Source organism: Sphaerodactylus townsendi, linkage group LG04 (assembly GCF_021028975.2).
Source record: "Sphaerodactylus townsendi isolate TG3544 linkage group LG04, MPM_Stown_v2.3, whole genome shotgun sequence".
NCBI classification, from domain to species: domain Eukaryota; kingdom Metazoa; phylum Chordata; class Lepidosauria; order Squamata; family Sphaerodactylidae; genus Sphaerodactylus; species Sphaerodactylus townsendi.
The window spans coordinates 149,923,298-149,944,933 of NC_059428.1; the positions used below are offsets into that span (position 1 = coordinate 149,923,298).

Sequence of the window (21,636 nt, forward strand, 5' to 3'; positions counted from 1 at the left end):
TGCCCTGCCCTCAATTTTTTAGGAGATATGGTGGATTCTTTGACCCAGCTGCACCAACACCAGCTAGGGCTTAAAGACCCCCTTCCAAATCCCAGCCTGAAATCCTGGCTTGACAGAGATTCTTGGCTGAACAAGGTCAGGGCGGAAGGGAGTGGCACAAACACATTCCCGAGGACAGCTTCTGATTACAAGCAGCAGGTTGTAGGAAGTCACATCTGCACTGGATGCAATACAGGAGGGTTCGCAAACCTCTCCCCTGTACACACAATGCTCACATAACATCATGAACTGTAAAAAAACAATGCAGGGCGTGGGGAGTTCAGCCTAGGGAGGAGGTCAACAGAGGCAACCAAGAGGTTTCTCATTCCACAGCATCAAGGGGAGGGGCTGTGGCTCAGTGGTAGAGTCCCTGCTTGGAATGCGAAAGGTCTCTGGTTCAATCCCCGGCAGCATCTCCAGATCACGCTGGCAAGGGATGATGTCCATAACATCTGGAGGGCCACGAGTTTGACACCTATGAGCTAAAGCATCAGTGGAAGGCCCTGAGGGAGCCCCTGAGAGTCAAAATGGACCATTCCAGGCACGACAGACTGAAGGTCTGACTCTGCGCAGGATCTGACTCTGACGCCATCATTCCACAGCCAATCAGCCTGGCGACAAAACACACAGCCTCAGACCGTTCAGCCTCGAAGCTTTGCTTTTTTGAAGCCACCGCAGTCGGGAAAGGGACTGGCACAGGACAGACAGCAAATCTCCCACAACCCTCAGCAATGCCACTGAGCCACAAGGAAGGGGAGAAACATAAAGATCAGGAGCCACCGTCTCAGCGGCATTTTCTAACACATGCAAGGGACGGGCTTGCAAAGGGCATGAGGCTGGGCGGGGGGGGTGGGGCTTTGATTATTTTTGCTAGGAAAGTCATGCAAGGGTCCCGGCATGCAGCCCCCCCTTGCCACCCCATCATTGCAAGCAGAGCAGCCAAGAGCCTCCTCCCTGCTCCCCCCCCCACACTCCCGGCTCTTGGCCCTCCCTTTTCCAAGCGTCTCTACCTGCGGGATGCATGGTCAGACACACTGATGCTGCGGGAACGGAAGGCATCGGCTGCGGAGGACTCTTTCAGCTCTTTCACGGGCGGGGAGCTATTCAAGCTCAGCCGGGCATTTTTGGCTATTTTAAAACTACTAGGGGTGGAGAAGCGGCACCGAGACCCCCACACAAAGAGGTGTGATTGGCGTAGGAAGGAAATCATTGGGGAGATGGAAGAGGGGAGGCCAGGAAAGTCCCAGAAGGTGATATGGAAAAAAACAAAAGAAAGAATGCCAAAGGAAAAAAAAGGAAGGAAGAAAGAAAGGAAGGAAGGAAGGAAGGAAGGGGAGGGAATTAAAAAACAATAAGCAAAACTTGAAAGCAATAAAAAACACAACACATTTTGGAAACAAAAACACCACCACAACAGGAAGCCAACACACCTCCCTCCCTTTAAGGAACATCATACAACCCCCAGTGAAATTCGCAAACAACAACTTCCAAACCAAAGAGCCGATTGAAAGGGAGGAGTTGGAATACAACCACCTGCTGAGCTGAGGAAGAAAACTGTGGTTGTTCAGTGGGGAAGTTGTGGTTGTTCAGTGGGGAAGTCGGGGTACTCTGCATACACTCAGAGGCATACTTTGCTACACTCACTTGGCACCTGCGACGGGGGGAAAAAAATCCGAACCCAATTCTGAAAGCTCCGGTTTATAGCCCAGCATCTATTTCAGGGGCAGATTTCAAAGGCAAGTTGTGGGGGCACCCAAGTTGTTCTTTCCCAAAAATATTTGCCAGCTACGGAGGCCTGGGGGCCGCTAGGACGGTTTAGCAACAGTGTAGGTGGATCTCCTGGCTGGGAGAGAAGAGGCAGGACGCTGCAGATCTGCTCCACTTCATTCCAGCGCTCTGGAGGAAAGTGCCGTCATTAGCGGAATGGCTGGGTGGGATACAGGCCAGTGGGTTGCAAAAAACAGGCCAAGATGCAGTTAGCTGAGCAACCTGTGACCACATTTCAGTTCTGAGCCCTAATAACAAGTAGATTCCCAGAGGGAAGCATTGACCTCACGCCCAGTTGCGGTGGTACAGCCCCGACCATGTTTTCTAAACTACTAGGGTCGGCCACCTGCAGAAGCTCCGAAGCAAAATGCTGAGAGCAAATGCGGCGATGTTTTGGAAACACCCCTCAGGACAGCTCTGGAGAACCAGTCGTATTCCAACTGCGGTGTTAAAATTAGGAGGTGGTGGAGGGTACACGATGGGAGAAAAACACAAAGGAGAGAACGGTGCACGTCAGAGAGCCGACCGGGAAAACAAAGTGGGGTGATTCGTGTTTTAGAAATGGATGGGTTAGGGAAATCTACAGAACGTAAAGACAGAAAAACTATTTACGGTGCAGCGCTAAAAGCAGCTGTGCCCCTTTGGATCCTTGTGGGGCCAGATGAGTTCGCTCTGGATAAAGGACTCCGGCAGCCCCAACGAGAAGGCGAGTCCCTCAACAACCATTCCCCGGTGGAACTCACAGCTAAGCGAGAACCTGAACCCGGGTCCAAACTCAGCCTTCCACCTACAGCATCACGTTGATTTGGGAAACCACCGGATGCAACCGCAGGCTCAGAGAAAGGAAATACGAGGTTGATGTTCACACGCACTACCCCGCGCACGCGAACACAAGCACTCCTGGGAGCAGCGTTAACTGAGGCAAAAGCACGGCGGGCTGGCAGTTATAAGAAGGCAGTCACTGCAAAGCTCGTCAGCACCGTTCAGTCAACTAGAAATGCTCTTGGGACAAAATTATAAACTATTAGCAGGACTGTGCTTCTTTATCTCCGCCGCAGCCTGGAGCAAAGAAGTTTCCAGCTGTGTGTGAAAAACGGAGGGCATACTGGAAAAGTCACAGAGGAGGCAGAAAGGGTGTGCTAGGAGAACCTTAAGGGCGGCTGCGTGACCACATCAGGACAAGAGAAGCGGCCAAAAAGGAGATCGTCGGTCCATCAGACCAATCTGTGGTTGTCAAAAAATATATATATGCAAAAGGTTAACATTCTCACGGGCTCTTTTCCAGCCAGAGGGCTTCATTAATTCAGAACGTTTCAGGGTAACTTCCAAAGCGAAGGTGCCGCAGCGACACTATGGCCACCAAAAGCCTTGGGGGGAAATCCTTCGTGTTATAAAGGGCTTCAAACAACTGTCAAGAGAAACCTTCCCTTCTGCACTGAGGGTGGCTCTTACCTCTTGGGTCTTTCGTTCAGACTCGTGCTCCGGGCCCGGAAGCTGTCCTTCTCCGGGGTGTCGTCGAAGGAGAGGAGGACGTTTGACCGCAAACCCTGCCAGAGAGAGAATCCGTGAAGGCGGACAGGGTGGGAAGCCCCCTCTCGGCCCCCCAGGCAGACTTCTCTGAGATGTAACGCCTGCTAATGCTGGCTGGTTCTCACAGAGGCTGGCTGTGCAAAAAGCTGAGAAATGTGGGATGTGGCTCAGGGGCAAAGCATTGCACGAACGTCCCAGGTACCTTGGTGATGAATGGCACAAAGTCTTTCCGAAAGGGAAGGCGGCACTTGATGAACCACACGGCGATCACATGATGCGCCAAGCAGACGATGTACTGGTTGAACCTGGGAAGGAAAGAAGAGGCTTAGGGGGGGGGGGCGGGCGGGCGGGAAGAGAGTTTGATACGAGGGAAGGGGCACAGTGCGAAAGACCGGCGAGGCATAAGGAACCATTTGCTGGACAGGCGGCACACGAGAGGAAGGGTGGGTTAGAGAGAGGCCTCCTAGGAGAAGCGCATTCGCACATGGGCAAACCAACTCCCAACCCTCTGGGGCGGCTTCTGGCATTTTCAGACTCCCTCCCTCTCCTCCTGCGGTCTTGCTAAAAAGGTAAAACGGTTGGGGGAAACCAGCAAGGATAAGTCTTGAAGGGATGAGCCACTCCTTGTGATTTCAGGGGGGTGGGGCGGGGGGTGAAGCGACAGGACGGCAAGGAGGTAGAGGCGCCTCTGGCAAACTTCCGCCGACCCGAGCGAAAGACCAGCAGAAAAGCAGCTGAAGCCTGACTTACTTGGAGGGGTTTGTGTAGGGCAGGGAGATGGCAAAGACGCTCGCGTACTGCTCGGCTGCAAAGTTCCTGTAGAGGTGAGGCAGTCGTGCCAGAGCTAGAACGTTCAAACCAGGAAAGGGAGGGAAAAGGCAAAGAAGGGTCAGCTTGCCAATGACACAGTTGACGGTGGCTGCTTCGGCACACACGGGCCTCTGCTGGGGGGGGGGTGCTGGCAGGAAAGGGCCTTCTCTGTCATGGCCCCCGGGAGACTCACCTCCCTCCCTCCCTCTATCAGAGCCTTTTGTCAGCAAGCGAAGCTCTTTTTGTCTTGTCCGGTATACCCCTGATAAGGGCACTGGCTCTTCGTTAGGGTGTTTAACTGAACGTTATAATTTTAACTGTATTTTCCATTGTTTAAATGTTTTGATGTTCACTGCCATAAGGACCCTGATTTGGCAGAAAGATGGTACCGGTATCAATTTTTTAAAATTTTTTTAAAGCCTGCCTAAAACAGCATGGGGAGTTGTCCACCCCTCTCTCAGAAGAACATATTAATCTTGCTTATGGCTTCACCCACATATTTTACCCTGCCTTTTCTCCAAGAAGGGATTTGAACCCAGATCTCATCAACTCTACCTTTGCATTCTCACCAGCATGCCACACAATTACCTGTTTCCCCCCTCCTGTGCTACGGCCTGGCCCTCATGCTAGAGACCTGCGGCTCTCCAGATGTTCAGGAACTACAATTCCCAGCAGCCCCTGTCAGCATGGCCAATTGGCCATTCTGGCAGGGGCTGATGGGAATTGTAGTTCCTGAACATCTGGAGAGCCGCAGGTTCCCTACCCCTGTGCTAGAGGGACATGGCTAGACCTAAACAACTGTACCGTTAGCTCTACAGACATAAGAACATAAGAAAGAGCCAGCTGGATCAGACCAGAGTCCATCTAGTCCAGCACTCTGCTACTCGCAGTGGCCCACCAGGTGCCTTTGGGAGCTCACGTGCAGGATGTGAAAGCAATGGCCTGCTGCTGCTCCTGAGCACCTGGTCTGGTAAGGCATTTGCAACCTCAGATCAAGGAGGATCAAGATTGGCAGCCATAGATCGACTTCTCCTCCATAAATCTGTCCAAGCCCTTAAAGCTATCCAGGTTAGTGGCCATCACCACCTCCTGGGTCAGCATATTCGAAACACCAATCACACATTGCATGAAAAAATGTTTCCTTTTATTAGTCCTAATTCTTCCCCGCAGCATTTTCAAAGACCCAAAAGGAATTATGGAGCTATCGGACGCCATTCTGTCTATGTTAATTTGTTATTATATATAGCTTTTACCTCTTATCGCTGCTTTTAATGGTTTTAACTGCTCTATTTTATATATGATGGTTTATTGTACACTGCCCAGAGCCCTTCGGGGATGGGGCGGTATAAAAGTCGAAAGAAAGAAAGAAAGAAAGAAAGAAAGAAAGAAAGAAAGAAAGAAAGAAAGAATGAATGAATGAATGAATGAATGAATGAATGAATGAATGAATGAATGAATAATGGCTTATGCTTTGGAGCTTCATGAAAAAAACGTTTCTTTGGAACAGACAAAACTTCCCAAAGCAGATTGCAGTATAGCACAGGGAATAGAAAAGGGAAAAAAAGGCTTTAAAATCCCACTAGGTATTTCACCTGAAACCGTTCTTTGGACTCTGTTGCTATAGGCAGGGGATGCTAAAATTCCCTGGGCAACAGACAGACAGACAGACAGACAGACAGACAGACAGACAGACAGACAGACAGACAGACAGACAGACAGACAGACAGACAGACAGACAAGGATACCATCACTTACTTGAAAGAAATTCAAGGAGAGGAATAGCCATGTTGGCTGTTGCTGAAATGTGAGTCAGTTTGACAATCAGGACTGGCAGGGCCTTGATGATAATGTCGGGCATTTCGACACTGCAGATAGAGAGCGCCACGACGCACTGGTTGGCACAGCGGTAGATCAAACCATGCTCCAGGCAATACACCATCTCTCGCTGGACAGGGAGGAGAGCAGAAAGAAGGTATATGAGAACTACAGAAAAAAGGCTTCAGGAAACATCAGAACTGATTCACTGGCCACACAGGGGTCTGTATACCTGCCGTGCTAGGATTCAGAGGGGGCAAAAATTCCACCTCTGGTACAGAAAGGTCAAATCATGTGACTTGAGTCCTCCAATCAGCCCACGCCTGTTTATCCTGCAAATCGGTTCTGGTTTTGCTTGGAAGGGAAAGAACTCGGCAGAGCTCTGTGTAGGGGTGAGCCCGCGAACCCAGCAGAACCGTAGAGAGAGCGCTTGGGATGCCAGTGCCGGCTACGGCCTTCTGGGCGCACACGCTCCCCCAGCCCCCGCTCCCCCGTGAGTCACGGGTCATGAACTGCCTGACTCGCGGTCACCAGGTGTCCCATACAAAGGGACAAAAGGGCTCTTGCCCTCAGGTGAGGATTAGACCCAGACGCGGATGCTTCCTCCCGCACGTAGCAGCCCAATGAGATCATGCATCACATGATGATCTCCCGTTCTCCCGCTCTCCCGCCTGCCCGACCCCGATACACGCCCCCTGTGAAACCCTAATAAAAGGTGCGAGGGGCGAGCACACGGCAGAGTTGCCAGGATCACGGGATCCCGCGCTTCCTGCTACTGGCGCTCTCCACCAGATGATATCTCCGCGTCTCGTCTCTCTCTTGGGGCCTCGCGGGCAAGACTACAAGCTGGTGCCGAAACCCGGGAATCCTCGAACCTCCACCCTGCTTACCGTCGCCTGGGAAAGGGCTTCTCGGTACCGACCGTCCGCTGGATCGGCACATCCTCGGACCCACCCCCTCGGTACCGACCGTCCGCTGGATCGGCGTATCCTCGGACCCGCGTTCTAGGACACTCTCTCGTCTGACGAACCACTGGTAAGTATGGGCGCTTGCAAAAGCACGGCTTATGACAAGCACGTTAGCGAGCTGAAGGCGCTAGCGAAACGCGGCAGGGTCCCCGTAAAGAGAAGGGAGCTGCTCGAATTGGTTGAGGAGATTGATAGGCAATGTCCATGGTACCCAGAAAGGGGGACATTCAATCTTAAGGACTGGGAAAACATCAGGCGCACTCTGCACAGAGAGCCTCGCGCGCCGGTGTCGCTGCTACTGAAGTGTTATGTCGCCATCAGCCTGCAGGTCCATGGTGTCTTTGCCATGGATCTCCCTCCTTTTGATCTTTCACCTACAATTTCAAGCCCGGAATTTTCTCTATCCACTAAACAGGACGCCTGTCCTCCTCCCGTTTCACTCGCTCCTTTGCCTCATTCAAACTCTCCCGCTCGCACTCTCGCGGCCCTGCCGCCTCCTCCTTTCGCTCCGCCTTCTGCTCTGCTCCCCCCTCCCGTTTCCGAAGCCACCACACCTCCGTCAATGCCACGTAATGGCGCGAGTTTCAAAACTCTAGCAGAGCGTATTGATCACGATCTGCGGAGAAAGGAGACCCTGACGGAAGACGATGCCGACCTCCTCGCTGTATGCCCCGCCCACTTCACCAACCACGTGGGGGAGGATGGCGTAGTCCAGCGAGTTGTCAAGTATCGCCCCATAGGATATAACGTACTCACTGAGCTCCGCAAGGCAATACGGGACGTGGGAATCACCAGCCCCTATGTGAGAGGCATGCTGGAGGCGGTCATGCGGAATCACGTAATGGTTCCGGAGGACTGGAAAACCACCTTCCACATGCTCTTGAACCCTGCGCAATATGTTGTCTGGGAAAGCGAGTACCGTCAGCAATGCATAAATAGAGGAGCAGCCTCTGGCGGTGCCTATACTGCCGCGCAGCTCTATGGCTGCGAGGGCTTCGCCCTTCCCAACGTGCAGATTGTCCTGCCGGAGGCCACCCTTAAGGTCGCCTCTGACTGCGCCTACAAGGCGTTTTTGAGAGTGCCCGCTGCCGGACAACCAGCCCAAAGTTTCTCCAACGTCCGGCAGAAGCCTCAGGAGCCATATGCTGAATTCCTGAACAGGCTCCAAGAGGCCCTGCAGAGACAGGTTGACAACGACGTAGCCCAACACGAGCTCCTCCTACGCCTTGCCAAAGAGAACGCCTCCGCCGAGTGCCGCAGAGCGATCACGGGCCTAGGGAACAACCCCGAACTGGCCGATATGCTTAAGACTTGCCAGGATATCGGATCTTCCGCCCATCAGGCCAGCCTCCTAGCCGCAGCACTCTCCGCCACCCGGGGACAGCCCCAAGACGAGTGCTTCAACTGCGGCAAGCGGGGGCACTTCTGGAGGGATTGTAGGTCGCCCGGTGGGGGGGCTTACAACCCCGACGGAGGAGGGCTCTCCCCCAGGAGGCGAAGGCCCCCGGGGAAGCCCAGGACCAAGTGCCCCCAGTGCCGGGAAGGCTTTCACTGGAGAAGTGAATGCCCGTCGGGAAACTCTTACCCGGGCCTCTCCCCAGCCCAGGACCAAGGAGGAGAATACTGAACCGACCCCAAGAACTGAGGCCCGAACCCAAACCACCTCCTTCCAGTGGTATCTCTCTCACCTGCACCCAACCTCTCTCCCTCAAGTTCCCCCATGAGATCCTCGTTGCTCCGACCCAGTACAGAGATCCCATTCCCTCGGAGGCTGTCGGGCTAGTCTTGCCCAAGGCCTCCGCCACTGAGCAGGGATTGTTTGTCGTCCCAGGGGTCATTGACTCTACACACCAGGGAGCCATTCACATTCAGGTGTGGACGAACATCCCGCAGGAATTGCCCAGCGGGACCAGCTGCGCACAGCTGATCCTCCTGCCCCACGCGCTGCCTGCCGCCGGTTCAATAAAGGCCACGAGCCCAAGTCGCCATCAAGGCGCAGCCGGCACCACCGTGGCGGCAGTAGAGATGCCCATTGATAGCTCCCGCCCGTACCTAGAGCTCACTATAGAAGGGTGTCTGTTCAAGGGACTTGTGGACACCGGCGCCAACGTAACCGTCATCAGAGCAGCCGAGTGGCCTGATCAGTGGCCGACAGAGGCTTGCCTGTGCATCTGGGGGGTGGGGGGAAAGCAAACCGTGAGACGAAGTGTCCGCCCGCTCACGGTCCGCAGCCTGGGACTTGAGCACCAGCTCACAGTCCGCCCCATCGTCTTGGACATCCACATTAACTTGTGGGGAAGGGACCTCATGAGCCAGGTCAAAACGACCTTAGTCTGGGATGGATAGCCCGCACAACGGATCACCAAGACCACCATTCGAAGCGATGGCCGCTGCCCAGAAAAAGAACAGATAGCAGCCAGTCACGTTGAGGTCTCCACCTCCTAACCCTGACTATGTTCCCCGTCTCAGCCCCAGAGCGCCTGCTCGGGAACCCTTTTTCTTTCCTTTCTCCTTTTTCTAACTTTTCAACCAGCAAAGGCGGGAGGGCCAATTGGCTGACTGGCCCTCCCTGGATTAAAATCTGGGCCCATCCTGGTACCGCAGCACTGCCAGGACAGGCCCCAGGTTAAAAAGGGGCTGCCGCCATCTGCACCTACTCACAACCTGCTTGGGTTGTGGCTGCCCGGTACGTGGCAACTTGTTCAGCGCACTGCCAACTTTCTTAGCGCCACGCTAAGGGCCAGGCACTTAGCCGAAACCGCCCCTTAAAGAGTGGTTTCGGCGGGCGGCATTTCCCCAAGATACTCAGGATCGATCCCCAATTTCTAAGCGCCATGTTTTGCTTTGACCCTTGTGATCACGGTAAGTACATCCACCCTAAGATGAAACTTCCCCCAGCCCTTTGTCCCAAAGACCAACCCCCAAATGTATGATTATCCTGCGTTTTTGATGCATCCCCTGCTCTGAGCACGCTCCCAAAGTTCCTTTACTCCCCAAATTAAGTATGCGTACCCACAATTCCTTGATGGCCCGCTCGCCCCCCCGGGGGGGCTCGGACCCTCGCTTTGACGCATCTTGATGACGTAGGAGTTGCCTGCCCTTCGTGCCTCCCGTCCATGTCCAAACAAATTAAAGAAAGGGGAATAGGTGGCCCCCTTGGGGTGGCCTCCCTTGCTGAACTTGCTTAACTGAACTTGCTTAAATAAATCAAACCTGCCCCTCATGGAGAGGCACTCCAGGCAATCAGAGCCTCTCCCACACGTCCAGGTCCACTACCACCGGTGCCAAGACCAAGCTTGGCGGGGCCCGGCCCCCCTTCATAACCTGGGGAAGGGGGTATGCTTCAATCCTTCTCCCTACAGGTCCCTGATGGATTCCAGCTTCGCCATGTCCGGCCAACCCATGGAATGGCACCAGAAAGAAACCAACCCGATCCCGGAGATGGAGCGGATCTCCCTGGAAGACCCTGCCCCGCGGCCTCGACGGAACCGCCGCCAGCGCCAGAACGGTCCGAGGACCCGAATGACCTGGGGGGACGTCAAGGCAATGACCAGCCAAGCTCGAGAAGCTGTTGCAACGGCGAGGCTGCCCTGAGACACCCGAGGATCTCTGCGCTGCCATCTTTGCAATCATCACTGCAAACTCCGCAATCACCATCATCTGCCTGCTTTGCTGCCTCCTGCCGGTGACACTCGGTCACCCCCTCTTGGAGCTCAATCAAGCCAACATCTGGGAGCGGTTCGCTGCCGCTGCCAACGTCTCATCCTTCTGCCTGGGCCAGTATCTAGGGGTGGGAAGCCTGCTAAGCTCCTGCCTGCTTCCCGTCTGCAAAGCCCCTGGAGACTTCCTAGAGGAGTCTGGTCTGAGCCCCTTCATGAATGCCTCGTCTATCAGGTACTCCATGAGCGCCGACTGGGGACCCGTTGTTCAAACCCTCCCCGCTGGAGCGCTCTCTCTCATCACCCAGACTGTCGCCAACCACGAGTCCAACACTTGCGCCCGCATTGCTGATGTAGCGGGACAAGAAGCCGGCCTGAGCCCAGTCACCAGCTCGGCCAACTGGAACTGCACACATGTAGAGGACATTCCCCCCATATATGGGAACATCCTCCTCCCTAAGGGTTGGTTCTGGACTTGCGGGGAGAGAATCTTCAACTACATCCCCGCTCGCCTCTCCGCCGGAACTCTTTGTTGCCTTAGCCGCCTTACCATCGTCCTGCCTCAGGCTCCGCCCCGGGAGCCCAAACGCCGTCGCCGCTCCACTCTTTCCCTCGACCCTTCCTGCCGGAGCGACGCGGTTGCTCTCTCCAAAGCCGAGTATGTTTCCCTCACAACCTCCCTGGTGGGAGTCCCAGGACTCGCCACCTATAACGCTAAGACTATTGGCCAGCTGGCCTGTGCCCTTGCGAAGTCCATTAATTCCACCTCCACTGCTCTGGATGCTCTGGCCTCCGAGCAACAGGAACTTCGTCAAGCGACTTTAGATAATCGTGCCGCTATTGATTACTTACTGTTACTGCATCACCAAGGTTGTGAAAATGTACATAATATGTGTTGTTTTAATCTCTCTGATAATTCCCATTTGATTCATATGAAAGTGCGTGAGTTGCAAGATGTTGTGTCTAATCTGAAATACGATGTATTGCCCCACTGGTGGTCAGCCCTTTGGAGTTGGCTGCCAGGAGGATGGCTAAGCGCTATTGTACAATTCTTCATTGGTTTAGTCCAGGGATAGGGAACCTGCGGCTCTCCAGATGTTCAGGAACTACAATTCCCATCAGCCCCTTTCAGCATGGCCAATTGGCCATGCTGGTAGGGGCTGATGGGAATTGTAGCTCCTGAACATCTGGAGAGCCGCAGGTTCCCTACCCCTGGTTTAGTCATATGCCTCATTGTCGGATCTTGCCTTGTTCAATGTATATCTGTTTTTGCCTGTAGCGTTTGTAAGAAACCCTTTGACTTTCCCCTACGTCGCAACCAGGTCCTCATGTTGCACAAACAGCTCAGCCAGCTCGAGCGAGTTCCTGGGGAGGCAAGGGTCCCCCTAAATTGCCCCAACTGATTCGGCTTCCTTCCTAAAACGTTAGAAACGGGGAGATGTAGGGGTGAGCCCGCGAACCCAGCAGAACCGTAGAGAGAGCGCTTGGGATGCCAGTGCCGGCTACGGCCTTCTGGGAGCACACGCTCCCCCAGCCCCTGCTCCCCCGTGAGTCACGGGTCATGAACTGCCTGACTCGCGGTAACCAGGTGTCCCATACAAAGGGACAAAAGGGCTCTTGCCCTCAGGTGAGGATTAGACCCTCCCAAGCAAGACGTAGGGGGCAGCAGCGCCCTGGCTGAGATCATGCATCACATGATGATCTCCTCGTGCTCTCCCGGCCTCCCGCCTCCCTCCCCGCCTGCGTCTTCCCACTCCCCGGGATACACGCCTCTGTGGAAACCCGTCCCTAATAAAAGGTGCGAGGGGCGAGCACACGGCAGAGTTGCCAGGATCACGGGATCCCGCACTTCCTGCTACTGGCGCTCTCCACCAGATGATATCTCCGCGTCTCGTCTCTCTCTTGGGGCCTCGCGGGCAAGACTACACTCTGAGCTGACCACACCAGCCCAGCTGCAACCTCCACAGGTGTCTTACCTGCTTGGTTTTGTCCAGGTAGCTGTGGTAAGAGATCAAAGCAGTCAGGACGGGAACCATGGCCAGGTGCAAATCGTTGCGGGAGAATCCTTCTGGGGTGCCCCGCAGCCGCTCCGCCATCTTTTTGTCTGTAAGCTGGCAGAAAGACACCCATGGTTTAAAAAGGATGTGCCCCTACAGGATCTCATGCTGCTTTAGGGGCCGTAGAGGGCCCCGTGGAAGCACTGGTTTGTCCCATCTGTTTCAAAATTAAGCAGTTATTTTTGGGAGGGGACATCTTCCTGTCTCTCCTGCAGCAGCCGCCATTTTGTGGCAGCCGTTTTGTGGCTGGTTTTGCCTCTCGCAGCTGCTATTTTGTGGCTGGGTCCACCTAGATGTGTCAGAAATCCAAAGATGCCTGCAGGTTAAAAAAGCCTGCAGAACCCAGGCGACGATCTCCAACTAGGTTCTGGAAGACCTGGGTTCCAATTCTCCCTCTGCCACCAAGTATACTGGGCTAGTCACATTCTCTCAGCCTTAGCCTACTTCATAGGGCTATTGTAGCCTCAAATGGTGCCCTCAAGAGGTGAAGGAAGAAGGTAGTGAAGCACTAGGGCAGCTGACAAACCACCTCTTCCCCCACCCCCCAGCAGGGGACAGGCACCGGAGGAGTGGGGCAGGCTGCCGTGAGCATACCATGGAGCAGAGCGCGGACGACAGCTGATCGACGCTGCACGGAGAGGTCAAGTACAACACTTTGCACTGCAGCGACTCGGGCAACTTGTTCAGAACCAGTTTCAGCACCTTCCAGTCGGTCTCCTTGAGAGGAAGAAGGAAGAATGTAAAGGACAAGCCCAAGAAGAGCCCTAAACTGTCCCGGGCTCCGTTGCCCCTCAACCTCGAGTCCTGTTCCAAAGCTCCAGGGCTCACGGCCATCCTGGTGTAGCCACACGGCACCTACCTGCTTCAGACACTGCAAGATGACCCCAAAGAGCAGGGAGTAGGGCAGGTGGCCGATCCGGAGAGCAGTGCTCTGAGGGGGCAGGCTGGGACTGCCCGAGGGAGGGGAGAGGGCGGCCGCTGGTTTCTTCTCCGGCTCCCTGAGACAGGAGGAGGGAATTTGCTCTTGGCTCGGTACACAGCAAGACCTCCCACGTGCCCCCCCCCCCTTCCACCCCTGGGCAAGTCACATTGGCAGGCTGGAAGAGGGCTTATCTGTCAAGTTTTTAATTAGGGGCTTTATTTTGCCAGCTTTTTCAAACGGTCAGCTTCTGTTTCGCAGTTGGTTTTTATGCGGTTTATGTCCGGCGGCTTGTTTTCATAGTACTAAATTGTTGGAATTGTCAGCCGCCTCGGGAAGGACTCTCAAGAGGTGGCATAAAAATATCCCAAATGAATGTATAAATGCACACTCATACCACGAGGGGGGGGGGGGGCTGGGATGACTGGCCAGCCAAAATGGGCATTGAGACCGTGGCATCGATTTCTTTTCACCTTGCACTAACACAGAGACACTCTTCTCTGTAATGACACTTTTGCCCATCACCAGAGACTGTTCCAGACAACTGCAAAAGCCACTGACTGGGCATGTAAACAATTGGGGGCTTGCATCCGAACCCCAAGCAGGATGCCTGCCCCCCACCCCCCGATAGTCAAGGCTCTTCCATAGAAGGAAGTCCCTCTGGCCTGCAAAAAGGCTTCCAACATGGCTGAATGGAAATGAGTCATGGAATCATAGAGCCGGAAGAGACCCCAAGGGCCATCGAGTCTAACCCCCTGCAATGCAGGAACACACCATCAAAGCAATAACCTAACGGGGATGGGGGAGACTGAGACCCAGAGCGGGGAGTGGCTGGGATGTCAGGCCAGGTCCTGAGAGAGGCCAGTCCCCCTCCCCACTCAGCTCCGTGCACATTGCAAGAGGCAGATGTGCGCCCAGCTGCACAGCAGGACTGGCGGAGAGAGGAGGGGGCCCAGTGCTGCTGCCAGAGTGGGACGAGCCAAGTGGAGCAGGCGAGCTCTGAAACGTCGCAGGACACCACGCCGCATGCCACGTACACAAAGCCGCAGAGGCAGTAGGGGCTGAACCTCACGAGGCCGTCTTTGGTGGCCAGGCCCAGCCGGTGGAGAGAATCGGCACGGAGCAGGAGCAGGAAGTCAAAGACCTAAGAAAGGAGACACACGCAAGGAGAAGGGGCCCAGGGTCAGTGCTCTTCTCAAAGCTGTTTCAAACTGGGCTGAGGCCACCTTGGAAATCCTTTTGGGAGCAGTTTAGCGACAGCCACAGGAACAGAGGGCATTAAAAGGTTCATAGGAGGACAGGTCTATTAGAGGCTACTGGCCATGGAGGCCACAGGGCATCTCCATGTGCAGAGGCAGTCAACCTCGGAATCCCAGTGCTGGACACAACATCAAGGGAAGGCCTCGGACTCTGTGTCCTGTTGCTGGGCCTCCAGAGGAACTGGTTGGCCACTGTGGATCAGGATGTTGGGCTAGATGGACCCTCACTGTTCTGATCCGGCAGGGCTCCTCCAAGAGTCTCATCAGGAGATGACGTTGGCCTATGTGCCCAGCTATTGGACCTCCAGAGGAACTGATTGGCCATCATGTGGGACAGGATGCTGGACTAGATGGGCCCCCACAGGACAAATCCAGGAGAGGATCTCTGAGGTTGGCATGCCCGTAGGGCCTTCAGATGCCAGCAGTGGTGCTGGCAGGGACGTGCATGCATTGCGGATCAGGTTTGTCCACAAGCCCCCTTCTGCAGCTGCTTCCCTCACAAGTGTTCTGGGACGGGGCAGAAGGCTCACCTGTAGTCTGATGCTGCTAGCAATGGGGAGACGGTAGTTGTGCTTATAGTGCAGCTGAATGTGTAGGACCAGCATCTCGTAGACGCGGGCGGGGTGGCTGGCCGGCAAGCTGTACAGCTTCGTCTACAAGGAGAGGAAGAAGAAGAAGAGTTTGGATTTATGCCCCACCATTTTCTCCTGTAAGGAGACTCAAAGGGGCTGACAAGCTCCTTTCCCTTCCTGTCCCCACAACAGACACCTTGTGAGGCAGGTGGGGCTGAGAGAGTTTTGAGAGAACTGTGACTAGCCCACGGTCACCCAGCAGGAATGTAGGAGTATGGAAACACATCTGGTTCACCAGATAAGCCTCTGATATGAGGCTTATAAGATATGAGGAGAGGCTGCAGAGTTTGGGACTCTAGTTTCTGGATGAGTGAGGGCATCAGCCTGAGGGGGGGATATGGGGATTGGAAGTTCTAAGTAAAATTATGCATGGGGTAGAAAACAAGTTGGGCAGAGGAGGAAATTTTTATCTCCCTTTCCTCTCACAATACTCAGTAAACCAGGGGGCACACATTGAAAATGCTGGGGGGAAGAATTAGGACTAATAAAAGGAAACACTTCTCTTCACGCAACGTGTGATTGGTGTTTGGAATATGCTGCCACAGGAGGTGGTGATGGCCACTCACCTGGATAGCTTTAAAAGGGGCTTGGACAGATTTATGGAGGAGAAGTCAATCTATGGCTACCAATCTTGATCCTCCTTGATCTCAGATTGCAAATGCCTTAGCAGACCAGGTGCTCAGGAGCAGCAGCAGCAGCAGAAGGCCATTGCTTTCACCTCCTGCCTGTGAGCTCCCAAAGGCAACTGGTGGGCCACTGCGAGTAGCAGAATGCTGGACCAGATGGACTCTGGTCTGATCCAGCAGGCTAGTTCTTATGTTCTTATGTTCTTATGCCACTCAGGTGGAGGAGTGGGGAAACAAACCCGGTTCTACAGATTAGAATCCACCTGCTCTTAAACACTACACCACGCTGGCTCTCTCTTGACCTAGGAAGGCTAGGTCAAGCCGGCTTTTGGCCGTCCACGCAAATACAGAAGCATCCTGTCAGCCACCCTCTAGGACAGCAGTGTGCAGAATCCCCGAGGGCGCTTCTCACCTGGAAAATGACCAGGAGGCCCAGCATGGCCGTCTTCACGTCCTCCAAAGAGGCTGAGTAGGGGAGCAGGTCCCTCTCCTCCAGTTCTGGCGGAGGCAGCAAGGAGTGGGAAGCCACCTGTCCAGGAGAAGGAAGAACAAACCAAGCTGGGATTGGCACTCTGCTTCAGGGGAGAGGTGCCGTTTGGAAAGGGGAGGGTTCAGCCCTAGCGCAGCATCCAGGAGAGGTCACCAAGAACACAGTCAGGAGAAAGCGTGGGTCTGGGACCCACAGCTGTGTCACCCCTGCCTGGGATGAACTCAGTCATTTCTCCATCAGTTAGATCAGTGGTGGCGAACCTATGGCACGGGTGCCAGAGGTGGCACTCAGAACCCTCTCTGTGGGCACATGCAAACAGAGTTCGTCATACATATCTAGGCTGGCTTGGGCCGCTGGGCTCGATTATTAGCATTAAACCTAAGACCTAGTTTTGGGGAAGCAGTGTAGGTAACCCTGATAAGTGCTGTTAAACCCCACTGATTTTCATGCGAAGAACTAAAGTGTGATCCTTTACCTGGGAGTAAGCTCGGTTGCTGGCAATGGGGCTTGCTTCTGAGTGAACCCTCCTTGGGTCATGATTCACCCGTCGGAAGAGTTGCACGGTTGCTTCAAAGCAAAGCCACCAACTACCACCAAGCTTACTCCCGAGTAACGCACGCCTCGGAGCCAACCGTTTTTTCTAAACTAAAACCTCAGTATTCAGGTTAAATTGCCGTGTTGGCACTTTGCGATAAATAAGTGGGTTTTGGGTTGCAGTTTGGGCGCTCGGTCTCGAAAAGGTTTGCCATCGCTGAGTTAGATGGTGAGGGGTGCTCCCTTTCTTCTCCCGGCCAAAACCCTTCAGATCTCGCTCCATTCCTGTCCAAGGTGTAAGCAGAGACCAAAAACTGCTTGCAGCACCCCCAGGTGCCACACTGGAGGCACACCTGCCTCAAGCATGGTTCACTCCCTCGTTTTCTCCTCTCTCTGGGAAGAAGCAGCTCACCTTCTCTATGATGTCCAGCAAGCTGTTGAAATGGTGGGTGTTGCAGCCCTCGGCCAGATCCACCAACAGCTGGGTGGCCAGTTTGCGGACTTGGTGGTCTTTGTCCTCTGGGATGTGGGCCAGCTGTGAGATGACCACCAGGTTAATCAGCTCCTCCTGCAAAAGGACCACGCCATCAGCCAGCTGGCAGGCAGGCAGGCACCTGTCTGACCAAACCTAACTTAAACCGGTCAGCAGAACAAGAGAAGCGCCCGAGGCGGCCTCAGACGCTCTGCTCCATCCTGTGGAAAGTGCATAGAAAGGCGCCCTTCGTGTGCCTTTCTTTCTCCATGTGGCCTATCTTTCACACGCCTGGCTGCTCCGGGGAACTGCACTGCACAAGGATCCACCCAGTCTGGAACTGGGCACAGAACTCAGTATCTCGGCCCAACCAGGACTAGCAATCGAGAATCTTCCATCAAAGGAAGTCTCTCTGGCCTGCACAAAGGCTTTCAACATGGCGGAGCAGAAATGACCCAGGTCATAGGATCATAGAGCTGGAAGAGACCCCCAGGAGCCATCCAGTCCAACCCCTTGCAGTGCAGGAACACACAATCAAAGCAATAACCTAAAGGGAATAACCCTTTCATTAACCCTTTAAGGGGATTAAAACAAAGAGCAGAGACCTCATAAAACTGCCTGTTGACACTTAAAACAAAAGACAAGACGTGAAGAACTTTGATGCGGACGGCGCTCCGATTCTCGTTTCTAAAGAGGAAAAGCAAAAGATGTTGTTTTAAAAGCAGGCCAGCCCCAAAGCTTCCCATAGCAATAAAGGATAAAAGTTGACAAAATCTCAGTGGAAATTAATTGGGGGCATTCGGAGTGGATTTGAAACTTCCTGAGCAAAAGGAACTTCCACGGGGTTTCTCAGCCCGCTGTCCTGCCACTGTGCTTAAGGGACGACGCCTCTGGATTGTGACCCAGGTCAGAAAGGACCCACCTGAAGAACCGCTCCATCAGCCCCTGCAGCTTATGGATCCAGCCGTCCTTGGCAGGGTGGATGGACTGGGCTCGGTAGGTGATCAGATTCAGAACGGAAGACTCCTGTCAAACAAAGCAACGGAACGGTCGTTCTCTCAACGGAACCCCTGCTCTGAAGCCCCGAGGACGTGCCGGGGGATTTCCCCGTCTTACCGGCCGCTGATCTGCGCATCTTTCCACTAGCTCAAAGTATCTCTCCTTGGAGCCGTGGAAGTCGTTGTGGTCGCACAGCTCCTCCACCGTGGTCAGCAGGTCATGGACGATGGATTTCAACTCCTGGCTCTCCAAGGTCTGGAATGCAGAAACAGCCACTTAATGCAATAGCCCCTGACTTGCGCCCAGGACACAAAACTTCCACTTCCTGTCCCAGTAGTCTGGATTTGCCTCCAGAAATTGCATGTGGGGAGGGGGTTCCAGGGAATCCCTCTATGTGTAGGGGCTGAATGGAGCTTTTTCACACACGCATCAAATGCACACAGCACTAGATAGTCTTACAAAACCGAATAATTTGGTCCCTGATCCTGGGCACGGACAAATTAAGTTTTGACAGTGGAGAATACAGAAGGGGAAAAAGAAGATGGAGATACAGAGAAAAAGAGAAGAGAGGCAAGCCTTTCCTCTCCCTGACCGCTGGGCAACATCCAGGACCACCCAGATTTGAAACCCCAAATGGCATAAAGCAGATTTATTTTATTATATTTATACCCCACCCTACCCCAGCCACGGTGGCTTACACACAGTTTAATCATTCGAGCAATCACCTTCCATAACTAAAACCAACATCAAAACCTACCAATAACAGATGGCAATATATCAGTACCCAGTGGACCCTTAAGCCTATCGAATCTCCAGCCTCTCCCACCCCACGGTTCTACTTTTCAGGGGTCAGGATGGGGAGAAGAGGGAGTAGGAAAAAATTGGGAGGCTGCCAAACTAGAATAGGTCGAGCCTAGATCGTAGCGTCAATAGCGCACGGAACTGCATGCGGTGCCAATCCCAGCCACCCCCATCCACGGCACTGTGCCTGCCAAGTTAGGGAGTCCTTCTATGAATCATAGAGTTGGAGGAGACCCCAAGGGCCATCAAGTCCAGCCCCCTGGAGTGCAGGAACACCCAATCGAAGCACTCCTATGCTCAGGGAGCAGACATAGGGAGCCCACCTGCAGCTGCTGAAGTAACCGCTCAATGATGTCCAGCAAGATGTCCCAAGTGACCGCCTGCAGGTCTTTCCCGTACTTCTTGATCAGCCTCGTAATGGACAGCACGATTTCATAAGACACGATGGCATTTGGGCAGGTCATGGCCTGGAAGGGAAGGCCATGGGGGTTAAGAGGGAAGCAAAGGAAACGTTTGAAAAGAAGGCTGTTTTCAGGGGTCGCCCATCCAATCCTAGTTTACTCCCCCCCCTTCCTACAAGGGACTCAGAGTCCTCCCACCCCCTTTTTATCCTCCCGACAGCCCTATGAGGTCGCTAAGGCCCAGCACCTGAAACTGGACCCAGAGCCCCAGTCTTAAATCCTCCTCACGCCACCAGCAGCACCGAGAGGCAGGTCTTCTGGGGCCCAGAGTTACCTTCAGAAAAGAGGGAAGCACGGATGTGGGCGAATTCTTGAGCGACTGCAACCGGTGTGCGCCCCACAGGGCCATTCCCACAAAGAACACGGCTCCTCTCAGCAGCGCCGCATCCGTCATGTAAGCCCTGAAGACAGAGATTCTTTTTTTAAAAAAAATCATAGTTTTAAAAAGTGTGCTCCGTCGACCAAGATGAGCAGTTCTCGGGCTTACTTAGGCAGCTATATCTCCATACTGCTGGATTGCTGCAGAGCACTAATTTTAGAGCATCAGCAACGCGGCTACTTGCGTGAAACGAATGCTCACTCATACAGACTCTGCTCTGCAGCCCTCAGGATCCCCCTGACAGGAAAAATCAGGGTGTTGCACAGAGTCGGGCCAAATCCCCGGCTCCTGCAAGAGCTCCACTGTTTCTCAAACTGCTTCACACTCAGTCCAGATGCGGCATCAAAATATCCACTAATGGATTTTAAAGGGAGGGGAGAGGTGCCCTCAAGAACCCAGCTACGCCTGCAACAGAAACCAACCCTGGGGAAGAAGAGGAGGCCCCCTCCATCTTCCTTGGTGTACCTGTCTTCCATGATCCGGCACATGTTGTAAATGGCGCTGTGACCCAAGTGAGTGCCCAACAGGTTGCGCATGAGCTGCAGGGGGGAAACACCAGAGAATGAACATTTTGCATCATTCTAGCTATGGAAGTTGAACTCTCGAGCCACACCAGTTCTAGCCATTCTGGCAAAGAGGCACAGCAGAAGGATTCCCTCAGTGGACGCTGCAAAGCTTGAGGTTTTCCCAGCCACCCCTTTGGACTTTCAAAACAGCCGAAGCCACAGCCTGGGAGTCCTATGCAGACGAGCAAAACACACGGGGCCGGAGAATGCCTCCTCCTGCGCAGAGAATCGGCTGAGCAACTCACCTTCCAGCAAGGCTCGCAGAGCTCTTTCACATTGATGGTCCGGCACAGGGTGATGATAAAGACGCGGAGGGTTTCCGAGGGCAGGCAGTTATAGCACACCACGGCGTCCAGGACTTGGAGGGAGACCTGGGGGCAGGCAGGAGACACAATTCCCTTGCAAGAGCAGACTGAACCCCCAAAATGCACAACGACATACAATGTTACATGGTTGCAATGTTCCTGCATTGCAGGGGGTTGGACTTGATGGCCCTTGGGGTCTCTCCCAACTCTATGATTCTATGATCAGCCAACAAAGGAAAGGCCTGTCTCAAGGAGCGTCCAGTCTGCTTGCTGACCACGGGAGGAGCGGGAAAGGGAGAGAGAAGGACAGCAAGGAGGTAATGCCAGCAAACAGGAGTCTTGTTTACCCAAGGCTTTGTTTCAGGAGAGTCTTTAGGGGGTTGAAGGCCAGGACGTTAGGGGAACGAACGAGAAAGGAGACATGTGACACCACAAAGAATCCTGGGAACAGGTTCCAGACAGGGAGGGAGAGAGCAATAAGGAGAAGGCAGAATTACCAAAAGGAATATCTCCTCCTCCCCTTAACTGCTGTCCCCTTTTAAATCTCA

At 54.0% G+C, this 21,636-nt stretch overlaps 1 protein-coding gene across 7 annotated transcripts in view; it reads right to left on the bottom strand.

Annotated features, from left to right (window-relative positions):
• The window catches only part of TSC2 (TSC complex subunit 2), a 52,381-nt gene that overhangs the window by 26,495 nt on the left and 4,250 nt on the right, over positions 1 to 21,636 (bottom strand). For 3 of the 7 annotated variants that reach the window (XM_048494868.1, XM_048494870.1, XM_048494867.1), the window contains exons 8-26: positions 21,029 to 21,154; positions 20,683 to 20,756; positions 20,113 to 20,239; positions 19,701 to 19,844; positions 18,694 to 18,831; positions 18,500 to 18,603; positions 18,183 to 18,264; positions 17,518 to 17,673; positions 16,494 to 16,610; positions 15,354 to 15,476; positions 14,602 to 14,708; positions 13,505 to 13,643; positions 13,240 to 13,362; positions 12,565 to 12,699; positions 5,902 to 6,091; positions 4,087 to 4,180; positions 3,539 to 3,641; positions 3,259 to 3,353; positions 1,050 to 1,181 (exon numbers count right to left, since the gene is read on the bottom strand). In XM_048494868.1, the coding sequence (XP_048350825.1) occupies positions 1,050 to 1,181; positions 3,259 to 3,353; positions 3,539 to 3,641; positions 4,087 to 4,180; positions 5,902 to 6,091; positions 12,565 to 12,699; positions 13,240 to 13,362; positions 13,505 to 13,643; positions 14,602 to 14,708; positions 15,354 to 15,476; positions 16,494 to 16,610; positions 17,518 to 17,673; positions 18,183 to 18,264; positions 18,500 to 18,603; positions 18,694 to 18,831; positions 19,701 to 19,844; positions 20,113 to 20,239; positions 20,683 to 20,756; positions 21,029 to 21,154 (2,309 nt within the window). The remainder of the gene's footprint in view (positions 1 to 1,049; positions 1,182 to 3,258; positions 3,354 to 3,538; positions 3,642 to 4,086; positions 4,181 to 5,901; positions 6,092 to 12,564; positions 12,700 to 13,239; positions 13,363 to 13,504; positions 13,644 to 14,601; positions 14,709 to 15,353; positions 15,477 to 16,493; positions 16,611 to 17,517; positions 17,674 to 18,182; positions 18,265 to 18,499; positions 18,604 to 18,693; positions 18,832 to 19,700; positions 19,845 to 20,112; positions 20,240 to 20,682; positions 20,757 to 21,028; positions 21,155 to 21,636) is intronic. The other 4 variants (XM_048494874.1, XM_048494873.1, XM_048494872.1 and 1 more) reach the window with 2 other exon arrangements.